Source organism: Dasypus novemcinctus, chromosome 2 (genome assembly GCF_030445035.2).
Source record: "Dasypus novemcinctus isolate mDasNov1 chromosome 2, mDasNov1.1.hap2, whole genome shotgun sequence".
NCBI lineage: Eukaryota > Metazoa > Chordata > Mammalia > Cingulata > Dasypodidae > Dasypus > Dasypus novemcinctus.
Window position 1 is genome coordinate 198665960 of NC_080674.1, and position 23155 is coordinate 198689114.

Here is a 23155-nt window from a genome sequence, read left to right on the forward strand (position 1 = left end):
GCAGCCCCCACAATAGCTGCCTGCTTGGAATGGGGAGCCTGATCCCACCCCTGGCTCCCACAGATCCCCTCCCTGGGCCTGTCCCAGTCCATGGTGGGCTTCGGGCTGCTGGGATCTCCTCACGGTGGACTGAGCTTTGTGGGAGGGCTTGCCACGTGGTGGAAGCAGGGGGCTTCCTTGTCAGAACGGGAAAGTGGACGGCACCATGGACTTTCTCTCTGCACTGTCCCTCCCCTGTTCTGAAAGTAGCTGGCAAGCAAAATTAACAAGGAGATGAAGATAGAAAGAGAGGCCAACAAGTCCAGCCTCCTCCATTTGGCAGATGAGGAAATAGGGGCCCAGAGAGGGAACAAACTTGGCTTCCATTGACCCAGTGGCAGAAGCAGGAGCAGAGGTTGGAGCCCCGAGGCCCCCGCAGCCGGCCTCATGGTCTGTCCTCCTCCCTCCCTCCCCAGCTCTGTCATCCAGGAGCTGCTGAGCTCGGAGCAGGCCTTTGTTGGCACACTGCAGTTCCTGCAGACTCATCATATGCAGCACCTGGAGCACTGCCTCCACACGCCATCGGCTGTGGCCAGCCAGAAGACCGTCATCTTCCGCAACATACATGACATCAGTCACTTCCATAGCAGGTGGGTGCCCCGGGCGGTGGGGGCCGCTCCCCTGCACCCATGGGCACATAGCGATACCTGCAGGACCAGACCTCTCAGCTGTGGGGCGGTGGGTGGGAGGTGGGCAGCAGCTCGGGAGTCTGGGAACCACTGCTCTAACCCAGTTGGCTGCCAGAGGATGGCAGGGCACTTCACCAGTCTGTCCTCAGACACACAGGGCCCCCTCCAGAGCAGGCACGTGTTCCCAGCTGATGCATGGCAGTGCCTGCAGTATGCACACCACTGGTTAATGTTCTCACAGGTCCACGCATGGGCTTACACACGTGCACATGTGTGACATGCATACGAGTGTGCACATACATGCATGCACCCCACACAGTCCAGTACACTCATTCTCACAGTGCCCAAGGAAACCAGCCCTTGGGCAGGACGTAGCCTGCTTCCCCCCAAACCAGAGGGCTCAGGGCTGGGTGGGTGGGCCAGGGCCCCTCTGCCATCCTGACTGTGTTGCCCACCACGGCAGCTTCCTGCAGGAGCTGCAGCGGTGTGACACCGATGACGACGTGGCCATGTGCTTCATCAAGAACGAGGCGGCCTTCGAGAAGTACCTGGAGTTCCTGGTGGGCCGTGTGCAGGCTGAGTCGGTGGTTGTCAGCACTGCTGTGCAAGAGTTCTACAAGGTGCCCCTGCCTCGGGCTGTGCCCTGCTCCCAGGCCATGTGCCAACTGAAAGCGAGGCAAACCCCCAGGCTCTCTGACCCCAGCCATCCTTGGAGGCTCCGGCTGGCCTCCTGTCCAGCAAGGCTACACTCACCTTCTATGGCCTTTACCACGCCCCACCACAGCCCGGCCCAGCAGCTTCCTCCTGGGGCCCTGGCTTGCTGAAAGAGATGGGCAGGGCCCACCCCCATAGCTCAATGCTTCCAGAATGGCAGCTTAACATGCCAGAGCCTCAGGTTCCCCACCTGTCAGGTGGTGATGCTAACTCTGTCACGAAGTGGGTTAAGATGATAAGCCACACGCAGCAGGTGCTCCGTACATGCACACTCCTGGGTGCTGAGTCATCGTCAGGGATCTAGGTGATGCTGGTCACACAGAGTGGGTGAGGACGATGGGCCATGTGCAGTGGGTGCTGCATATGTGCATGCTCCTATAAGCTGAGCTGTCATCATCAGGGCTCTGAGTGACACTGGTCACCACATAGATTGGGTGAGGATTGACAAGGCTGCATGCAGCCAGTGCTACATGCTTGCAGACTACTGGGACTGACTCCACCACTTCCAGGGGTCCTGTCCTGCCTGGCAGCCCCCAGCCCTGGACAGCATCCATCTGACTCCTGTCCTCTCCCTGCCCCACAGCCCACTTAGGGCCAGTGTCCTCTGTCACCCCCCAACATGGGGGCTCCCTGCCTCAGTGGGGGCGTTGCAAGATCCTCCCAGGACCGCATGTCCCAGCCTGAACCTGTCCTTCTCCCGGCAGAAATATGCAGAAGAGACCCTGTCCGCCGCAGACCCTGCGCAGCCCCCGTCCCCGCCCCTGCAGCACTACCTGGAGCAGCCGGTGGAGCGGATCCAGCAGTACCAGGCCTTCCTCAAGGTCGGCTGCTTTCCCCATCCCTCCCTGCCGCTCCGCACCCTCCGTCCCCAGCCTCCTGCTGGGCCTTGCCAGGGAGTGGGGTCTTGCGTGGGCAGGGCCTGGGGAGGGAGGCAGGCCCTCGGCTCTGACCACCCGCCTCTCTGGGTAGGACCTGATCCGCAACAAGGCGCGGAGCCGGCAGAACTGCGCGCTGCTGGAGCAGGCCTACGCGGTGGTCTCCGCCCTGCCCCAGCGCGCTGAGAACAAGCTGCACGTGTCACTCATGGAGAACTACCCTGGCACCCTCGAGGCCCTGGGCGAGCCCATCCGACAGGTCTGGGGATGACCAGGGCGTGGGGGCAGCTGGCCCGGGGGGAAGGTGAGGCTCCCAGGCAGGGAGCTGAGGGCTGACGCGGGGGACCATATCCCCAGGGCCATTTCATCGTGTGGGAAGGGGCGCCGGGGGCCAGGATGCCCTGGAAAGGACACAGCCGCCACGTCTTCCTCTTCCGCAACCACCTGGTGATCTGCAAGCCCAAGAGGGACTCCCGCACCGACACCTTCAGCTACATCTTCAGGAGCATGATGAAGGTGCGAGGGCCGGCGGGTGGCCGGGTGGCTGCTCTCCAGGCGACAGAGGTGGGCCCCGAGCGGGGAGCCCTGGGTTCCGTTCACGGCGGAATCCTGGGCTCAGGCATGGGCAGAGGCTTCCATGGCCTCAGGATGGCCTTGGGGCGCACAGGCCTCTTCCCGCACTCTTCCGTGGAACCTTCTAGCGCAGAGTGCCAGGGTCTGGAAACAGTGTGCCACGTCCTGGGTCCTGGACGAGGCCTGGCTGGCCCGGTCCCCCCCAGGGGGACTGACTCCCCTTCCCCGACCCCGGCAGCTGAGCAGCATCGACCTGAACGACCAAGTGGAGGGGGATGACCGCGCCTTCGAGGTGTGGCACGAGCGGGAAGATTCGGTGCGCAAGTACCTGCTGCAGGCACGGACGGTCATCATCAAGAACTCCTGGGTTAAGGAAATCTACGGCATCCAGCAGCGCCTTGCTCTGCCCGTCTGGCGTGAGTGCCTCCATTGCCGGGGCTGGGCAGGCGAAGGGAGGGGCAAGGCCGACCCCAGCCCCTTAGGCCCGGCCATCTGGGTTGGGTGCTACCCGGGCCCATGCATCCCTGTGCGGCCCTGCAGCCTTGGGGTGCTCAGGAGGTTCCACCCTTGGCCCCCACTCCCTGGAGTGGGTGCAATAGAATCAGCATTTCTTGGGTGGAAATAGCCCAGTTGTCACTCTCAGTCAGCTCAGGGTCGGGTTGCAGGGGTTCCAGCTTCGTGAGAATCTCAGTTTTCTCAAATCACAGTATGCTCAGATTTGCAGGTGGGGTGCCTGGGACCTGCCTCAGCTGGCCCAGCAGACCTGGACTGGACTCACCAGCCTCTGCTGGAATCTTCTGGCCAGTTTGGCTTCTGGCCCCTACCTCTGGAGTGTGGAAACTCCTGAGCTCGGGCATTAGGCTGACCCTGGCCTGACTGGAAGGAGGACAGGTGGCCCCTGTGGCCTTGGGTTTCCCACATAGTGGGGACCGTGAGATAGGTGCCACCTTGAAGCTCTGAGCTCAGGGCACTCATCCAAGTTGCTAGGGTTTAGGGAATGTGGGCAACCTGGCAGCCCTGGGCCGGCTTTCTCACCAGCAGTGATCCAATAACAAGAGAGGGGCTCTCCTTCTAACACTCTCCTTTTCCACAGTCCCCAACCCTCCCCATTATACACCCAGTCTTCCTCATTCATTCTTGATTCTCATCTGGCCCCTGGGAAAAGGCTCGCGAAGGTGGTCCCCTCCAGCAGTGCCATCCACTGATGGTGGGCTTCTGAAAAACTGTAGGCTGGGGTCTCAATATGACGTCCTGGGGAAGGGGGTGGTGATTTGGGCTCTCAGACCCTGCCAGAGACTTACTCGAGGCGTTTTGCAAGCCCAGGATGTCTCCACCCATAACGCTCTCAGAACCCCATGTGTGTCCCCAGGTGCCCCAGATTTTGAAGAGGAGCTGGCAGACTGCACGGCCGAGCTGGGAGAGACGGTCAAGCTGGCCTGTCGTGTGACAGGCACACCCAAGCCCATCGTCAGCTGGTACAAAGGTAGGCCCCAGTGCCAAGGCAAGCCTCGCCAGGCCAGGGGTTCCCAGCCAAGGTTGCTACCTACACAGGAAAGAGCAGCTAAGAGAGATGCAGGATGGGCAAGGGCTAGGACCCAGGGCTCAGGTCAGGTCAGGTCCACTCAGACCTTGGAGCATGAGGGACAGGTCTTCTGGTTCCACTCACCCCAACCCCAAATCATTCTTGTCAGTGGAGCATGGATAGACATGGTATGGGACAGAGAGAGTGCTCAGACATGCATGGATGTTTTCAATGCAGTGACTCTGTGCACTCTTCAAAATATTTGTTGAGTACCCAGGCACTGTTGTAGGTGCTGGGGAAACAGTAGTGAACAAGACAGATCCCTGTCCGAGGGAGCTGACCTTCTAGTGGAAGAGACAGACAAACAGATAAATAAATGTACTGAGTAAGGTCAGGTAGTGACATCACCATAAAGAGAAATAAATCAGGGCAAGGCACAGAGAGTGACCTGGTGGTCAGGGTAGGCCTCCCTGAGGCAGACATGTCAGAAAAGCTCTGTTTGAGCAACCCCAGAGGGGAGAGCAAAAATGGGGCATGGAGGCAGGGCGCTGTTTTGGGCACTGGAGCCTCATTTGTGGCCACATGAGGACGAGCCACAAGGAACAAGGGTGGTGGTGATGCTGGGCCTTGGCCATGGTAGGGACCATGGATTTTACTCTGTGTGAGATGGAGCTGCAAAGTTTGGGAATCCCCCAAACCATCTCCACTTCTTATACCTACAGCAAATTGGGAGGTGGCTAAAGACTACCTGTACGTTCAATAATTCATTAGAAGGACTCACAGAGCTCGGCAAAGATGTTATACTCATGATTATAGTTTGTTACAACAAAAGGAAAGAGATTAAAATCAGTCAAGGAAAGAGGTGCTTAGAGCAGGGTCCAGGAGAAACCAGGATGGAGCATCCAGCTGTTCTTTCCCAGTGGAATTGTGTGCGCAGCAGTGATGGAGGCTCAGTCTTAGGTGGTGGCAGTCAAGGTGGTAAGTGGTGGTTGGATGCTGGATGCTTTTGAAGTTAGAGCCAGAGGGACTTGCTGATGGACTGTATGGGGTAGGTGTGAGTGAGAGAGGTTGGTCTGGGAGGATTGCATACATTTGGCTGAATAGGCAGGTGAATGGTGGTTCCATGTACAGAGATGGAGAAGACTGTAAGAGAGGCAAGCTGGTGTGGAGAAAGAGCAGGGGCGGGGAGGAGGGAAGAGTCAGGTCTGAAGAGAACCTGTGAAGAACTGAAGTGCTCATGAGGTATCCAGGTAGAGATATTGGGGCAGTTAGGAAAGTGTGGAGTTGAGAGGAGGGGTCTGGCCTGAGACATAAAATGTGGGTATCAGCACACAGATTGTATTTGAAACCACTTGTCAATATCAGCACAGATTAAGTGTGGAGAGAGAGAAGTTCTGAGGATTTAGGCTTAGGATTCTCCAACTTTTAGAGTTTGAAGTGATGATGATAAATGGTTAGTGGCTATTAAGGAGCAGCATGTGAGGTGGAAGGGACCACAGAGGAGTGTGGAGACCAGGAAGGCAGTAAGAAAAGCGTATCTAGGAGGAGTGCTCAAAAACACCCTGCGCCACCATTGGGCCCCAGAAACTGTGAAATGTCGTCTGCCACCATTTACATACACACACACACATGGGCACGCACATACACGCAACAACCAGACCAGCATCTTGTCTTGGTTCTTAATGCTCCATTCACAGGGCAATGCAGTGAGAGCCAGATGTCACCTGCACATGTTACACCATAGAGATTTAGGAGGGCTTTATCTTTTCTACTCTGGACATTTCTAGGGAGGGAGATATCTCTAGCTTTACTCCCCTTGAATATATCCTTTATATATTTATCTATCTATCTATTTATTTCTCTCCCCTTCCCCCACCCCACACCGGTTGTCTGTTCTCTGTGTCTATTTGCTACGTCTTCTTTGTCTGCTTCTGTTGTTGTCAACGGCACAGGAATCTGTGTTTCTTTTTGTTGCATCGTCTTATTGTGTCAGCTCTCCGTGTGTGCAGTGCCATTCCTGGGCAGGCTGTACTTTCTTTCGCGCTGGGCGGCTCTCCTTACGGGGCGCACTCCTTGCGTGTGGGGCTCCCCTACGCGGGGACACCCCTGCGTGGCAGGGCACTCCTTGCGCACATGGGCTAGCTCCACACTGGTCAAGGAGGCCCGGGGTTTGTGGTTGACAGATGCCCTAACCACTGGACCAAGTCTGCTGCCTGAATATATTCTATACAAACTTTTTTTTCAGATTAAGTCTCAAATGAATTGGTATCTAAATTAAATATAAATGGATTAAAATCTCCAAATAAAAGACAAACAATGTCAAAGAATAATAAAACAAAGCCCAAGTATATGTTACTTATAAGAGACTCACCTTAAATATAAAGTATACAGAAATATTGAAAATAAAAGGATAAAAATGGATATAAAATGCATAGGTAAAGAAAGCTAATGTAACTATCCTCCTCTGAGAAAAATTGGATTTCATTAAACATAAGAAATACTATTACAGGTAAAAGGGCTGTTTTATAATAATGTATGATATAAAAATTACATAACAATACTGAGTTCATATGTAATAAATAATATACTATATAAAGCAAAAACTGACAGAACTAAAGAATAGAGATAACCGTATCTGAATCATAGTTGTAGATTTTAACAAACTCCTCTCAGTAACAGATAGGATAGAAAGACAAAAATTCAGTAAATATATAAGAGATTTGAAAAGCCTGAGTAACAAATTTTACCAAATTTACTTATATAGAACTCTGCACCTAGCAGCTGCAGAATATACATCCCTTTCCAAGGTACATGTAACACTTACTACAAAAGACGTTGTAGTTGCTTATAAAGCAAGTCCTAACAAATTTCAAAGAATGAAACTGTGGAGAACATGTTATCTGAATACAGTGGAATTAAGTTTGAAATTAATAAAGAAATACTCGTAGATCATCCCCAAATGGTTGGAAATTAAGTAATACACTTCTGAACAGATATTTTAAACTTGGCTGTAAATGCCATCACTCAGATCTGAATTGTGCAGGAATGTGTGATACCCATGGAAAATTGTCTTCTAATACATCCACCCATGTCTACATGATTCTGAACTCTGGTGAATTTTATCAAGTGTATTCCACTCCACTGGTCATTCTGATTAATCTGGCTGACACTAACTGCGACCAAATAAGTTTGGTGGGTCTCATGCAGCATTGATTTAAGGCTATGTTCAGCAGGACTCCAAGCAACAGGATTAAGCCAACCTGCAGTATCGACCTCAGCCAGGCTCAGATCAAGCAAGCTGGATAAATCCCTGAAAGCCAGGTGATTTTCTCCTTAAATTTCTATACTGATTAAAGATGTATGAGCAGTTTTACAGATACTGCCTCAACCTTGAAGGAGGAGGTCTAGAGGGAATTCTGTCATCCAGAAGAACTCTGGTTATTTGAGGCTGATCTGACTGCCTTCCGGGGCCAAAATGGTATCACTGACCACTTTAACTAAACTCCAGGACAAAATTCATATCTTATTTACTTTTTTCCCTTTTTTTTTTTTAAAGATTTATTTATTTATTTAATTTCCCCCCCTCCCCTGGTTGTCTGTTCTTGGTGTCTATTTGCTGCGTCTTGTTTCTTTGTCCACTTCTGTTGTCGTCAGTGGCACGGGAAGTGTGGGCGGCGCCATTCCTGGGCAGGCTGCTCTTTCTTTTCACGCTGGGCGGCTTTCCTCACGGGCGCACTCCTTGCGTGTGGGGCTCCCCCACGCGGGGGACACCCTTGCGTGGCACGGCACTCCTTGCGCGCATCAGCGCTGCACATGGCCAGCTCCACACGGGTCAAGGAGGCCCGGGGTTTGAACCGCGGACCTCCCATATGGTAGACGGACGCCCTAACCACTGGGCCAAAGTCCGTTTCCCCATTTTTTTTTTTTTTTACTACAGTTTGGTGCCTCTGCCTTGACTCCTGCTAAGGGGCCAGCAGACTTTTTTTCAAAATTTTAAAGAAGAACCATGCATACCATATAGGATTCACATATATTGCCCCACTACTAACACCTTACATTGTTGTGACACATTTGTTACAAATGATGAATCATCATAATATTACAGCTCTCTATAGTCCATAGCTCATATTTAGTCTATTTTTACCACAGACCATACTAGTATTTATACCATGTGTTAATACCGTGTACTTGTTACAGTTCATGAGAGAGCATATCTTTCTATGAATGACTCCCATTGTAAGTAAGGCAACCACAATGCATTCATGAATGATGAGTCTCTTACCCCTCTGGGGGGCTCCCTCGAGTCACTGAGAGTAGCCTTGTTTGGGAGAGAGCTCCATGTTGTCTGAGGGCTTCGTGATTTACCTGAACGGTTCTCTGAAACACTTGAAAGCCCCTTATAACCACACCGAAGGTGCAAGTCGCCCTGCTGGCAGGAGAGAGGCAGGGTAATGCCTGGCACCCCCAAGAGGTTTACAACTCCTAAGGCACACATGGTGCCCTGGAGACAGTTATTTCTTTAAATAGGGGCACACATAAGTCACATAGCAGATGTTAAAAGCACCTGCTGCGTGGTCTCCCATTGGCTTACCGTGGATTCACCGGGATGCTGGTAAACCTTTGAGCTCCCATTTCAGTCCCAATTGTTGATTTCTGTATGGAGGAACTGCCCAAGGGTGGTCACTTCATCTTGTTCTGCTTGTCCACAGTACCAGTGGGTGGCAAGACAATGGGGTGAAGATGATATCTAGAAGTGTTTTGTCTGGGGCCACTGTATTAGTTTGCCAAAGGGGTGCTGATGCAAAGAAACAGAAATCCATTGGCTTTTATAAGGTGATTTGTTTGGGAGTAAAAGTTGACAGTTCCAAGGCCATGAAAAGTCCAAGCTGAGGCCCTATTCAGAGGTGCTTTCTCACCAAAAGCAGTTACTGATGATCCTTGCATGTTGCAACATGGTGAAGCAAGATGGCCATGGATCTCTGCCCAGGTTTCTCCTTCCCCTTTCAAGCTTTCTCTCTCAGGCTCAGCTGCTCTGCTTCCTTCCCAATTTCAGCTACAAGCTGGCATACGGCTTGTCTCTTAGGGTTTCTTATATCAGTCTCAACTGTCCCACTCTCTTTCCAAATTCAGCTATAAGTTAACAGGCTCCTCTCCCCAGGGCCTCAGTTGTTTGAGCCTTCTACTTTCTGTCCCATGGTGGGATAACAAAAATGACAGAGCTGTCTCTTCCTGTGTCTGAGTATCTTTTTATACCATATTTAGCAAGAGGGTGGGGACTCAACCTGAGTCCTGCCTCCTGACGTAGTCTAATAAAAAGACTTACAGCAATCTTCTTTTTTTTAAGATTTATTTGTAATTTATTTCTCTCCCCTTCCCCCCTGCCCCCATTGTCTGCTCTCTCTGTCCATTTGCTGTGTGTTCTTCTGTGTCTGCTTGCATTTTTGTCAACAACACTGGGAATCTGTGTCTCTTTTTGTTACATCATCTTATTGCGTCAGCTGTGTGTGTGTGTGTGGTGCACTCCTGGGCAGGCTGCACCTCTTTTCACATGGGGCAGCTCTCCTTGCAGGGTGCACTCCTTGCGCATGGGGCTCCCCTACGTAGGGGACACCCCTGTGTGGCACGGCACTCCTTGCACGCGTCAGCACTGCGTGTGGACCAGCTACCACACATGTGGTAGGCAGATGCTCTTATCAGTTGAGCCAAATCTGCTTCCCTATAGCAATCTTAACAGGTAATCTAATCAAAGACCCCTCACCTGAATTTAATGCAATCAGAGTATCACACCCAGAGGAACAGATTAGTTTAAAAACATAATGTCTCTCTTTTTGGGATGCATAAAATAATCTCAAACTGCCAGAGACACCCTTGTCTCATGGTCAGAGCCATCTGAAGGAGGAAGGCAGACAGAGCCATCTCTTAAATTGAAGGTGCCTGCAACAGTTCTGGAGAGTCACACCAGGGACTTTTCCTTCTGGAGGAAGGATTCAGGGACACTTCTGAGAGACAAGGGTCGTTACTATCCCCATTCCTGGGGACTCAGATGTCCCCTCCCCAGGTGCCTGTCTTCTCTCCCTCAACCTGCGCCAAACAGTATAAGTTCACCTTTTCTCCAGTGATCCCTTACTTACACCCCAACTTTCACCTGAAGGTCAGGCTCAAGAGGGACAAAAGCATTTGCATATGTAGCATTTAAAATAAAATAAAGAAGGGAAAAAAAAGTCAGCTGAAAAACATTAAAATATAAAAAGCATTTGCATGAAAAAATAACCAGAATTAAGTTTGAAAGCCATAGGTCTCCTCTGAGCCAGGCCGCCACCAGGAAGGTGTGCCAACCAGGCTGGCCTGGAGCCACTGTCAGGGGAAAGAATGATGCATCATACCCAGGAGTGGTGGGTTTTCAAAGCAGGTCTGTACAATTCCCCATGCTTTCCACTCTGATCATTTCTGCATAAGCCACCCACAGGACATGATCCCTTTCTGTTGACACCTGCATTCACCAACCAAACTCCCTTATTGAAATGTGTGTGGATTAGGAAGAGATGCAGGGGAGTCAGACTCTCAGCTCATTGTTCAGTATCTCTTGCAATTGAAGGCACAGATTGTCACACTGCAAATGGCCTGGAGACTCAAACACATGGCAGGCATTGGCTACATTAGCTGCTTAGGAACCTAAAGCAACCTCAGTAGGGGGGAAGCACAGACAAACCCAAGAGGGGTCAGTAGTTGGATGCAATTGATCTGCCAGGAACAGGTGGCGGCCCCACCCCATGCGATGTAGTGTCTTCCTCCTGGAGACAACCGAGCCAGCACAGGTCTGGGATACAGTGGTAGCTGCTGCGCTTGCTGCAGCTGCTGCATCAGAAATATAGGGTCCTGTCTTCTGTGCCCAGACTGCAACGATGTTCACGTTGCTGTGTTCAGCAAGGTGGTGAAGCCAGGCAGCGGCCCGGGCGTCTGGGTGGGGCAGTCTCCATCTGTTTGCACCGCTCAGCCCCAGTGCAGGGCGTCTTTAATTGCCAGTCTGTATTTTATAAGTGGCCAAACAAACAGCTAGGCCATTTACAACAACTCATGAGTAGCTGAATCAAAAGCCGTGAATCAATCCTATCAAGCAATCTAATCAAGGGGCCCTCTACTGAATTTAATACAATCAAAGGGTATCACACCCCGAGGAATAGGTTAGTTTACAAACATAATCTTTCTCTTTTTGTTATCATAAAATAATCTCAAACTGCCATAGCGTCATTTCTTAAGATTCCATATAAATCAGGAGTCGATGCCCTGCCTGTGTGCTGGCGGGCCACCCCACGCCGGCATGGTTCCCAGTGTGCTTCTACCATCTCCTCTGTCACTCCCACTGCCTGAGCACGAACGCCCAGCTCAGGCCCAGCCTCTTGTCCCTGGTGGGTCAGCCCTTGGATGCGGCTGTGCCCGGGTAGGAGCCTGGCTCAGCTTGGGGGTGACCCCACCTGCACCCCTCTTTCCAGATGGGAAGCCTGTGGAGGTGGACCCTCACCACATCCTCATTGAGGACCCCGACGGCTCATGCGCCCTCATCCTGGACAACCTCACGGGCGCGGACTCCGGCCAGTACATGTGTTTTGCGGCGAGTGCTGCTGGCAATGCCAGCACCTTAGGGAAGATCCTGGTGCAAGGTGTGCCTGGGGAAGCCCCAGGCTGGGGTTGTCATTTGCACGGTGGCCCCTCCCCAGAGTCAGCAAGCATGCGTGCAGGTGGGGCTGCCCACGGGAGGGGGAGGGTTTCCTGAACCTCCAGGTTTGGCCATGCGGGCTCGGAGGGGCAAGGCAGATGGAAGGGTAGGAGTGGTCTGGGGGGCTCAGGCCAGGTCGGAGCACTGCTGCTAGAGGGCATGGGCCTGGCCCTTGGCCTCCCGACCCCGGCACTGTCTTCCACTCTGTCACTGAGTTTCCCTCTTTGGCCCTCAGTGCCCCCACGGTTTGTGAACAAAGTCCGTGCTGCACCCTTTGTGGAGGGAGAAGATGCCCAGATTACCTGCACCATTGAAGGCGCCCCATACCCGCAGATCAGGTAGGGGCCAAGGCCAGCCTCCGAGAAGGGGGGTGGTGGTTGGAAGATCTGTCTCTTCCTGGAGGGCCGTGATCTACTCTCCACAAAACGAGGGGCGGGCCGTGTGTCATGCTCGCTAGGGGAAGGCAGGAAACAGAACCAGTGCCTGTGCATCGAGCAGTGGGGCTCACAGGCCCTTTCAGGACACTCAGGAGAACCTTAGCTTGGACTGCTGTTAGATGGCTTTTTTAACAGCAACTTGCATCTGCCTAGGAAGGGGAGGGTTTTCCTGGCAAGAGTACAGTGTGGGAGAAGTGGGTGGGGTGGGGTGTGGGGTATATGGGCACCTCATATTTTTTAATGTAACACTTTTGTGATCTATGTATCTTCAAAAAATACAATAAATAAATACATTTAAAAAAAAGAGTACAGTGGGAGCCCAGTCCTGGAGGAAGGCAGTGAGGAGGCCTCACTGGAACCCCCTGTGCTCGGGCTGCAGGTGGTACAAGGACGGGGCCCTGCTGACTGCAGGCAGCAAGTACCAGATGCGCGGGGAGCCCCGCAGTGGGATGCTGGTGCTGGGGATCCGGGCTGCCGGCAGGGAGGACCTGGGTCACTACGAGTGCGAGGTAAGGGCGCGCTGGGCCGGAGCGGGCAGGGCGGTGGGGCCTGGAGGCTGGGCCCAGCGCTCCGTGACCCCCAGGCCAGGTCTGCCACTCTCCTGGGGCTCTGGGCTTGGGCGCCCCATTTCTCAGTTGCTGATGTCCTGGTGCCTGCCCTCTGGGGGTGGGGGCCTTGACGGAGAGGCTGGGTAGACACAGAGGCCTCCACTGGTGTCTTCACCCTGGGCTGGACCAGCCTCGCCCAGCTCAGGCTGGGTGCCCGGTTCCTGGACTGGCCCTGCCCTCTCAAGGGCATTACATGGGTCTTGGTTTGGGCCTGGGATGCACACGCATGGACACAGGCATGTACACACACACATTTCCAAGTGTATTTTTCGTCACCCAAATAGCACACGTGTGCATTCTTCCTTTGGAAACCTCAAATCCTGTAGCTATGGTTGAGCTCCCCTTAGTTAACAGGTGAGCCTGGCTTCTGGGCTGGGGGGCTCCTGGGGCAGAGACCCGGGGCTGGGTCTTTGTGTGGTCCCCTCGACTGCTTGGGTGCGGCTGGACTGCAGTGGGTTTGTGTGGCCGGCCTCCTTTTGGGCAGCCAGGGGGCTGGACCTTGGGTGGCTGCCTCCCATGGCAGCTCAAGGGGGAAGCAGTTGGCCAGGGGAGCTCTAAACCAGTGTGGTCCAATCAGGGACCACTAGTAAATTTAAAGTAAATTGAAGTAAAATTGAAGTAAATTTAAGGAAAATGTAAGTAAAATTGAATTTGGTTAAAAATTCATTTTCCCCAGACACACTAGTGGAGTTCACCCAGGTGGCTAGTGACCCTCACAGATAGAGGATGCTGGCCTCACTGTGGCAAGCCCTGTCGACAGGACCGGCCCTGTGGGGGACTGCGGCCAGGTGCTAGGCGTGTCCCTCCCTCCAGGCGCGGTTTGGTCTCTAAGCAAACTCCACCAACCCTGTTCCCCTGCAGCTGGTGAACCGGCTGGGTTCGACGCGTGGTGGCGCTGAGCTGTGTGTGCAGAGCCCTGCATTACGGGCCCGCGAACAGCAACGTCGGGAGCAGCTGGTTGCCGTGGAAGGTAGGCACCGCCACTTGATGCCCCCCAAGCGGCTCTGGAAGGACAGTCCCTGAGCTGGACCTTCGTGGGGTCCAGAGGAGGGGAGCCGAGCCGGCATCCTGGGGGAGGCTTGGGGAGGAGGGGGCCAGAGGAAGCCCTGGACATGCTCATTCCCAGTTCTGCGGCCCCTCCTGCTGGAGGTGGCATGTTGGAGACTGGCAGAGGGTGGGCTGTGGATCAGGACCTTGGACAAGGGCTGGAGGGCAGCCCTGGCAGGTCCCTAAGCCCTGCTCACCAGCCCTGGGAAAGAACAAGAGTGCGCAGAGACAAGACCCTGCCCAGGGCAGCCCTCTGGGCCGCGGCCAGGGTGGCCATGTGGCGGTGACGGCATGAGGCTGATGGTTTGAGGGACGCTGGGAGGCAAGGGCAGAGCGCAAGGTCCCTGGGAGATGGCGTGTGTGAGGTCGTCAAAGCTGTGGGGAGCATTGCTGCAATGCTCGTGCAGGGCGTGCTGGCTGCAGGGCTGTCCCTTCAGCCTGGTCTGGATGAGGCTGCTCTTGGGGTCTGGGCAGGGGACTGGACTGCAGAATGTGCCTCATTAGGGACAGATGTGTTCCTGGGTGGAAAGTGAAGGGATGGTGACACCTTCTCCACCCAAATCAGGGTTCCAAGGTCCCGGTGACTCCTGGGGAGGGGAAAGGCCCTGGCACCTAGGACAAGGAAGAGAGTGGCTGACAGCTGTCCTAGGCTGCCCAGCCTGGTTGGGAGTGCCTTGTGGCCACTCCAGAGCTCACAGGGAGACAGCGGCCCCAAGGAGAGCTGCTCTCAGTGGAAGGGTGGTTTGGGCAGGTGGTAAGCCTCCCATCCCTGGGGGTGTGCAGCAGAGCTGGACACACCCCTGGTGGCGCTGCGACTCCCACCATAGGATGTGAAATATGTGTCCTTCTAAGTCCTGGGAAGAGCTGGGCTGTCTGGACTCTCTCCATGTTGGGTCACCTGACTCTTGGGGCCCTTTGACACCCCTCCAGGGCACAGGTCCTTGTTCCAGACCCACTGATATCCGCCGCCCCCATACACCCCAGCAGCCCCAGGAACTTGTGGGCACACTTCCGCACTCCCAGTGCGTTCACCTCTGTCTCATGGGCAGGGAGTGATACCAGCGGCTCCCTTGTGGCAGGCAACCCCCTAGCCTCCACCACAAAGTCCTGCCCTTCATTGTCACACTTGGTCTCTCTCTGTAAACACTGTGCAGCCTTTGAGTCTGAAGGGGGGATGGCAGAGACTGGAGAGCTGGCCAGCACGGTGACCCCGGGGACCATGTATACTGGCACAGCGTTGGTGTCACAGCACGGCCAGGGGGCTGGTGTGCGCAGACTCTTACATCAGAGCTCACCTCCCTGCTTCCTAATTTGCGTGCTGCCGCTTTACGTCTAACCTGCAGCGCCACAGCCAGACAAAGCCCAGCGGTTCTGTGGGTGGTGTTGCCCATCTCTTGTGAGTCCATGCCAACCAAAGAGCCCTGCTTTGCTCGGCTGCACCCCTCCTGCAGTTGCAAATACTCACTGGGGCCAGCAGTGTAGTTCCCTGACAAAGGTGCCACGAGTGCTTCAACCATCCCATCCCAAGTAGGCTCAGAGATGCCCTGGCTGCTGCCCCAAGGAACTGCAAGATGGGGTCCCAATCAGGAAGAGGAGGGAAGAGCCTGGAGTTTGCTCATGACTCTATGCCAGAGGTCCTGGAAGGTTTTCCATCCCTCACCCTGCAGGTGGCACATGGGGACTTTCCCTGGGCCCACTGTTGTCTAAAAACACAGAGCTTTTTACCTGGATCCTATTCTCTCTTGCCCTGACTTCCCCTTTCTCCAGGATGCAGGCCCCCCTCCACACACACACAGTTGTCCATGCATGTTTCATGGGCGTGTGCTTCCACACACACATGCACACACAAATGCATGCACACACGCATGCACAGTGCACAGTGAGTGTAGCTCCAAAGTGCACACACAGCTGGTATATGTAATTGGTGTGCACCTCATTAAAGTCAGGTTTAGAATACACTTGACTGACCCAGAAGAACCTATTCTCTATGAGGTAGACTAGCAAAATAGGAAGTCACTGGGCTAGAGGCAGGAGATCACTGTGCTTCACCTAGCTGAGACTTGTCCTCTACTTGCCCTTCATCGTGGCAAGAGAGGCTGCTGAAGTGGGGGGTCCTGGTAGCCACTGTCCAGCTGAGCAAGGATGGGAGGGCAGCTGTATCCCAAGTCTATCTCTGCCTGCAAGCTTCAGGGAAAGAGGCTTTGAGGTAGTTGGGGGTAGGTATCACATGGTCTCAGATGTGCCCCATGCATCTCGGTGACTCAGGTCCCCATCTGCAAATGGGAACCCCAGGCCCTGACGTGCTGAAAAATCAAGAGACAATTCAGATGTGATTTGCAGATTTCTGGGAGAATGTATTTTTAAATCAGTATCATATGGGTGAAGTGAAGTGTATAGAAGCCCATGAAATATGTGTTTCAACCAGTTTTAAAAACAACAGAGAAAATTGAGGCTAAAGCCCACCATAGTTTGGTGCTGGGAGTGCTCCTTTGGGGCCCTAGGTTTCCCTGCTCTCTCAGGGCTCAGGACCCTTCCAAGCATCCTCTGAAGCTGCTCCCAGTGGGACTTGTGTGACCTCATGACACAGGGCTCAGATGTGCCACTTCTGGACTCTAGAGCTCCTCCCCACTTAGAGAGATGACTTTATGCCTTTAGGGTCTTTTGTAAAGTAGATGCCAGTCCTGGTCCCAGTGTGGCTGCAGGCTTCCTGTGCAACCACAGGCAATTCCTTGCCCTTTTTGGGCCTCAGTTTTTACATCTGAGAAGTGGGGACAAATTTAGAGTGCTCCCTGGGCACATAGGCTAAGGGGAAGTTGGGGCTCCTTCACTCTCCTCTCAGCCACTACAGGCTCTTTAAGAGGTATATATGATAGTCTTATTTCCCATTTCAAAGATGAGGAAGTGGGCTCCAATCTGAGACAGTCTGCTCAGGGGCACACAGCGAGGCACAGCTTGGACCTTGGGCTTTGGGTGCTGGACCCAGTCCTCCTAAGCTTGGATCCAGGTCTCTGGGTGATGGACCCGGGGCTCTGGACACTGGACCCAGAGATCTGGACATTGGATCCAGTGTTTCTAAGCCGAACTGATTACCTCACTCCCATGCCCCTCAGATAGTGCAGCCCTGAGAGCTGGCTGGCCTGTAACCCTCGCTATTCCGACTGTTTTCTTTGTAGTCACTGAGCAGGAGACTAAGGTCCCCAAGAAAACCGTCATCATGTAAGTGCAGGCGTGCTCTTAACCTTCTGTCTGCGGTGCCCCCTGCATGCCTACTAACCCGCTTGACCTTGCCTCAGTGTCCCAACTCCCTGCTTGCCCACCTGGATGTTACCTGCCATGCAGACTGCCGGCACCTCACAGGACTTCCCAGGGGAACTCCTTCTCTGGGACCTCAGCTGCCTTCACATTGACAGCCCTCCCTTGTAGGGTCTTAGAGTCCTCACTGTGGCAGATTAGGTGTATCATGCCCACTTCACAGATGGGGACAGGGATGCTCTGAAAAGGGAGGATCACCCAGATTCACACTACTTTTAGTGGATCTGGACCAGGGGCTGCTACTTGTCTCAGGGTTCTGTCCCAGGGACCCTCAATATCCCAAGATCTAGGGCACTGTTGTCCAACAGTACTTCCATGATGATGGAATTATTCCAAATCAACTCTGTCCACTAGAGTGGCCACTAGCCACATGTTGCTATTTGAGTATTTTAAATGTTGCTGAACATCTACATTTGTTTCATTCTATTTAATTTAATTTAAACAGTGGACAGCACATGCCCAGGGCCCTTGAAAATCTCCAAGCCTAACCCTTCCCTTGGGAAGATGGAGAAACAGGTTCAGAAAGGAGAAGAGAAATGCTCAGGGTGGCTCAGCATCAGAAGTTGGCGGGGGACCCATTTTCCCAGTGCCGTGCCCACTTTCTCCATTCTTTAGGTGCCTTCAAGGCTGGAAAAAAGCCACTTCTGTTGCTAATGATGCCATTCAGCAAGACCAGAGCTTGGAAAAACAGAATTAATTATGACCTGGGAATTTGGGGGAGCCTCCAAGAAGAGGTGTGTGCAGGAGAGACTGGTGGAAGTGCTTGCAAAAGGAAACAGTTGGGCTCTCCAGGCCATATGACTGGGAAATGCCAGAATGGAAACCTTAGTTCCCCCATGGGGCCTTGTAGTTTACCATGTTCCTTGAGAATTTTGTCTTCAGATATTTGATAGGATATCAGGTTAACTCTTCCTTCCTCTTGTCTCAAGAGCAGGTCTTCCTGGGGCAGACAGGTCTTCCTGAGGCAGCAGTGAACACTCTACCCCTGGAGTTAGATAACTGTGCTAGTGATTTACTCAGATCAACTCAGTGTCTAATCCATGAATTAGATACGTTGTTATTATCCATATTTTGTGGATGAGAAGGTAGAGGGGCTAAAGTGGTGCCAGGTAGCCCCATTGGGATGCTTCATAGAGGGCTCATGCCTAATGGGGAGGCTGGACCAGGTGACTTAGCAGGCATCCTTGTGCCCAGGTCTGTCCCAGGTTTAGGGAGGTGTTTGACCCCTCAACCTGTGAGGAGGAGGGATAAAAAGAGTGACTTGCTAGGGCACAACATCTGCCCAAAAGAAGAACATGCTCAGTGGTGAGGAGCTGGAGGACATCAGAAGGAAACAGGGCTTGTAGAAAGACCACTGTCCCCTTGCAGTCCAAATGCTGGGCAGCCCAGGGTCTTTGCCCTGCCATGGCTCACTGGGGACATGAAGCTGGCAGATAAGGCTTGTCCCATCTTCCCCTAACATTCTGTGCCCCTAAGTCAGGCTGTGAGGTACCAAGGCAGCTTGGTGCTCTGAGTAGGTCATGTCTGTGGCCTTTGCGTCCCCCTTTCCAGATGAGGGCCAGAGGAGGCCAGATTCTTCATTGCCCTGTCTCAAGTGGTAGCCACACATCTCTGGCCCTAACTTGGGGAGTAACTGTACCTGGACATAGTGCTGAATTAGGCCAAAGCAAAGCTGAATGGGAGAGAGAGAGAGGCACTGATGTAGTGAAAGAAGGCAGCTGGTAACTGGCTGCCACCACAGGCTCTACAGGCCCCAGAGCCCAGAATATAGGGACTGGGTGTTACTCAGTACATTCCTGTTCTTTGCCTATTACTTAACTCATCCGAATTCCCCTGAGGTCATGGGAAGACAGGGGTCTTACTGCTACCTCAGGCAAGTTTCCAGTCTTTTTTGAGCCTCATTGTCCACATCTGTAAAAACAAATCATAACTGCTCCTGGGGTTACTAGGAAGGCAGACAAAAGAGCTTGTATAGCCCCTAGTGAATGCCTGATGCATCCAGTCTTGGGTTTCCCCCTCCCTCTCTCCCATTTTGCAAACAGAAAAATAGGGTCTAGGAAGAGAAAGGGACATGTCTGAGGTCACATAACTCATGTTGTTTCTAGCTCATAACTTCTTCTGGGGTTACCTGGGCCTTGCCAGGCCTCACCATGCCACCCCTGACTCAGCACACACACACACACACACCTAGATCCAGGGGTCTAAGGCTTCAGCAGCCTTTCTCAGCTTCCTGACCCCAGTCCTTCTGGCCTGAGCTTGGAACTCGTGCATGCATCTTGGATATCAGCTATTTAGCCTGTCACTAACCAAAATTTGCTGGGGCATGCAAGCTCTGCTCTTTGAGGAAGCCCTTCTCCCAATGAAACAAAGCACAAAACCCATTAGGTGGATGGAATAGGACAAGAAGGGTTCTATAGTCATGTTCTTATACCCCTAGGTTCTCTCCTGTGTCTCTAGCCTGGCCACAGCCCCTCTTCATTAGCTCTGCAAGGAGGGGCTGGTATCTCCATAGGGAGGCAGCTGAAAACAGGGAGGGGAGATGGACACATGAATACATTGCAGGCTGAGGGAGCTGGGGTTGGAAGCATCTGTGTTATATAGCTCAGGCCTCCACTGAATGCCAGGCCTTCTGTTTTGAAACTTTGCAGAACCTAGGTTTGTGCTTTGTCTCTTCAGTTCTCTGGCTGGGGATCTTGCCATTTGGGCCCATGTGTGTGGAAGAGTATATTCATTCATAGCATTCAGTTGGACACTAATCTGGCTGTCTGTGCTGGTCCTGGCATGTGCTGATGGTTTGGGGACAGGGAGAGGTTGCCACATCTCTGTGCCGATCACTTCTTGGGCTCTCTGCCCCCAGAGAGGAGACCATCACCACCGTTGTGAAGAGCCCACGTAGCCGGAGACTCTCCCCCAGCAAGTCTCCCTCCCGTTCACCTTCTCGCCGCTCGGCTAGCCCATCGAGGCCAGGCTTGTTGACCCCTGAACTGCTCTACCCACCGGGAGCTGGCCAACTGCCCAGGCCCACAGTGGAGACAGGCCGGAAGCCCACCATCCCCACTCTGTATGTGACAGAGGTCGAGACCCACTCTCCGGCCCCGCACACTGGTCCCGAGCCCCAGCCCAAGTGGGTGGAGGTTGAGGAGACCATCGAAGTTCGGGTGAAAAAGATGGGCCCAAGGGGCGCATCTCCAGCCAGAGAGGCCACTGGAAGCTCGACGAGGCCGGTCTTTCCACTGCCCAGTGTGACACCTGGTGAAGACCCCAATACTAACAACTCCAACAACAAGCTGCTGGCTCAGGAGACAGTCAGGGATGGGGGGATGTGGCCACAGCCCAGGTCCCCACCCCCGGTCTGTGTGGGCAAGCCCTTTGTCCTCTGCGTGGATGCCTCGGGCACAGTCCACTGGACTGCACCTGGCAGGAGTGGCCATGAGCCAGAGATAGAGGTCCCCCAGGAGCTGTCCCCTCCCTCGGTTGCCAAGGAGAAGCTAGAAGACCCCCTTGTGGAGGAGAGCATGGTGGAGGAGCCTCATGACAGAGAAGACATCTGGGGGCGTGACCACAAGATCCTCACACATGATGGCCGAGCGCTAACCCTATCTGACCTGGAGGATTATGTGCCCCGGGAAGGGGAGACCTTCGGTTGTGGTGGGCCCAGACCCACCACCTCTGATGATCCACCTTGTGAGGTGTCTGTGCTCCAAACTGAGATTGGTGAACCCACAGTGGGGCGGCCCGTGCTGCTGAGTGTGGGGCATCCGCCCATCACCTGGGACGTGGCTGGCTCCTTCGGCCATAGGCTCAGATCTCAGGCCTCAGGGCCATCTGGGTTGGGGGGCCCCACTGGTGTCTCGGTACGGGTGCGGGAAGTCCATCCCAGCCCCACCGGCTCCCCAACAGGGAAACCATCCTTCTGTACCCACGTCCGGCACTCTGTGGACGGCGGCCAGTGCAGCTTCAAAACAGAGGTCTCTACCCAGACTGTCAGCTTTGGGACGGTGGGTGAGACGGTCACCGTGTGCATCCATCCAGATGGGGACGAGGCCCCCACCTCCTCCCAGAGCTGAGGAGCGAGGCTACAGAAGACCCGCCTGACCCAGATGCTCCTTCCGGACCTGCCAGCCAGCCTCAGCCCTGCCTCTCTTTCCCTGGGATAGCAGCAACAGGCGGGGAGCTTCGGGGCCGAGGACCTGCCCCAGGAAGCTCCAGAACTTGTCTCCAATGCTGCCCCGGGTGCTACTGCATGCTCTTCGCCGAGGAGAAAGGCTGGGAAGCCAGCCCTCCTCAGGACTCGCTCTCATCTCCCGTTTCTCCTCCAGGACGGGGACTCGAGACTCCGTCCCCCTCCCCCAGGCCTTTCCTACCTCACAGGACTCAGTTATACCAAAGCTGCTTAGAGTGAGAATGGCTCCTGAGACTACTCTGGGCTGCTCCGGCCAGGCTGATGGGACCTCCACCTGGCAGGAACCTCGGGGCTCAGCCTGTCGAATGGGGGCTTCTTCCATGCTCCTGGACCCTTCCCCGTTAGCAAGGTGGCGGCTGATGTGGTGCTCCAGCTCCTGCTTGCCTCTGTCCCAATAGCCAAGCCCAGCCCCACTCTGCTCTGGTCTGCAGGGGCACCCCAGACAGGCCAGGCAGGGCTGCAAAAGAGGGGGGCTTCTCCAGAGGCCAAACCTCAATCGTGAATGTTTTTTCTTGGCTTCTGGGAAGGCTCAGTCCTGGGCTTGGGCAGGAGCCCCAGCTCCTGCTGTCCCTCCCTGGTATCCTCTCTTCAGGGGGTGGGCCTGAGGGTCTGTGCATGTGAAGGGACTGGGAAAGAGGCCCCAGCCAGTTGACTTTCAATAAACAGGTGACATCTACTGCCTTTGCTCTGTTCCTTTTTGCTGCCTGGCCCAGCTACTTCCCAGTTCAGCTGCTCCACCATCTCTTCTCCACCGTCCCAGCTGCTCCTTGTTTGTTCCAGCAGCTCCGGTGACTCAGGTGGGAGGGACACTCCAGACCTGGCTCTGAGGACCACAGGGCTGCCAAGACCCCTGTCCACTCATGGTCTTGTCTAGTGCCTGCTAGGGATGCACTGGCATGCCCTGCCTTCTCTGTGTGGTGGTGGTACAGCCCCACCTTATCCTTGGCCTTCCTTCCCTAGTCCCACTGGACTCCTCCCTGTTGGGGTTGGAGGCCACCGAGTTCTCGGGTTGGTCTTGGAAGGCTGGCTGCCCAAATGGGCACCCCTGTGTGCCCACCCCCAGGGCAGGCTACAGGGCAGGGCAGACGTGCAGATCCCCGCGCTCTCCGGACTCCTGGTAGTGGGGCGAGGGCATGTCTGTGCAGCTGGTCCTTGCCTAGGGGCTCAGTGTGGCTCAGTGTGACTGTGACTTATTATGGGGCATGAAGTGTGGCAGCCCAGCTCAGCCCAATAGAATGGAACCGCCCTGCTCCCATATTGGCCAGGGCGGAGCAAACCTTTCCAAGCCGCCTGTACAGCACAGTCAGGACACTGGCTGGGGAGGTCTGGGAGGCAGGCAGCTCCAGGGCAGCTGCTGCCCTCCTCCCCTCACTCCCGTGGGGTCCCAGAAGCTCAGCCTTCAGGGGCTCTGACTGAAACCATCATCGCTAGACAGTGAATTTTCCCAGCAGCTCCTTGGCAATGCACCTAGATGCACCTGGCAGTGGGGACACTCAAGCCCA

At 54.2% G+C, this 23155-nt stretch overlaps 1 protein-coding gene across 1 annotated transcript in view; it reads left to right on the forward strand.

Annotated features, from left to right (window-relative positions):
* Positions 1-23155, forward strand: part of OBSCN (obscurin, cytoskeletal calmodulin and titin-interacting RhoGEF) — a 227076-nt gene that overhangs the window by 184595 nt on the left and 19326 nt on the right. The window contains 11 exon segments of the mRNA XM_058286343.2: positions 456-629; positions 1132-1288; positions 2087-2203; positions 2352-2516; positions 2615-2773; positions 3069-3246; positions 4200-4313; positions 11843-12010; positions 12302-12404; positions 12883-13012; positions 13973-14081. Coding sequence (XP_058142326.2) covers positions 456-629; positions 1132-1288; positions 2087-2203; positions 2352-2516; positions 2615-2773; positions 3069-3246; positions 4200-4313; positions 11843-12010; positions 12302-12404; positions 12883-13012; positions 13973-14081 — 1574 coding nt within the window.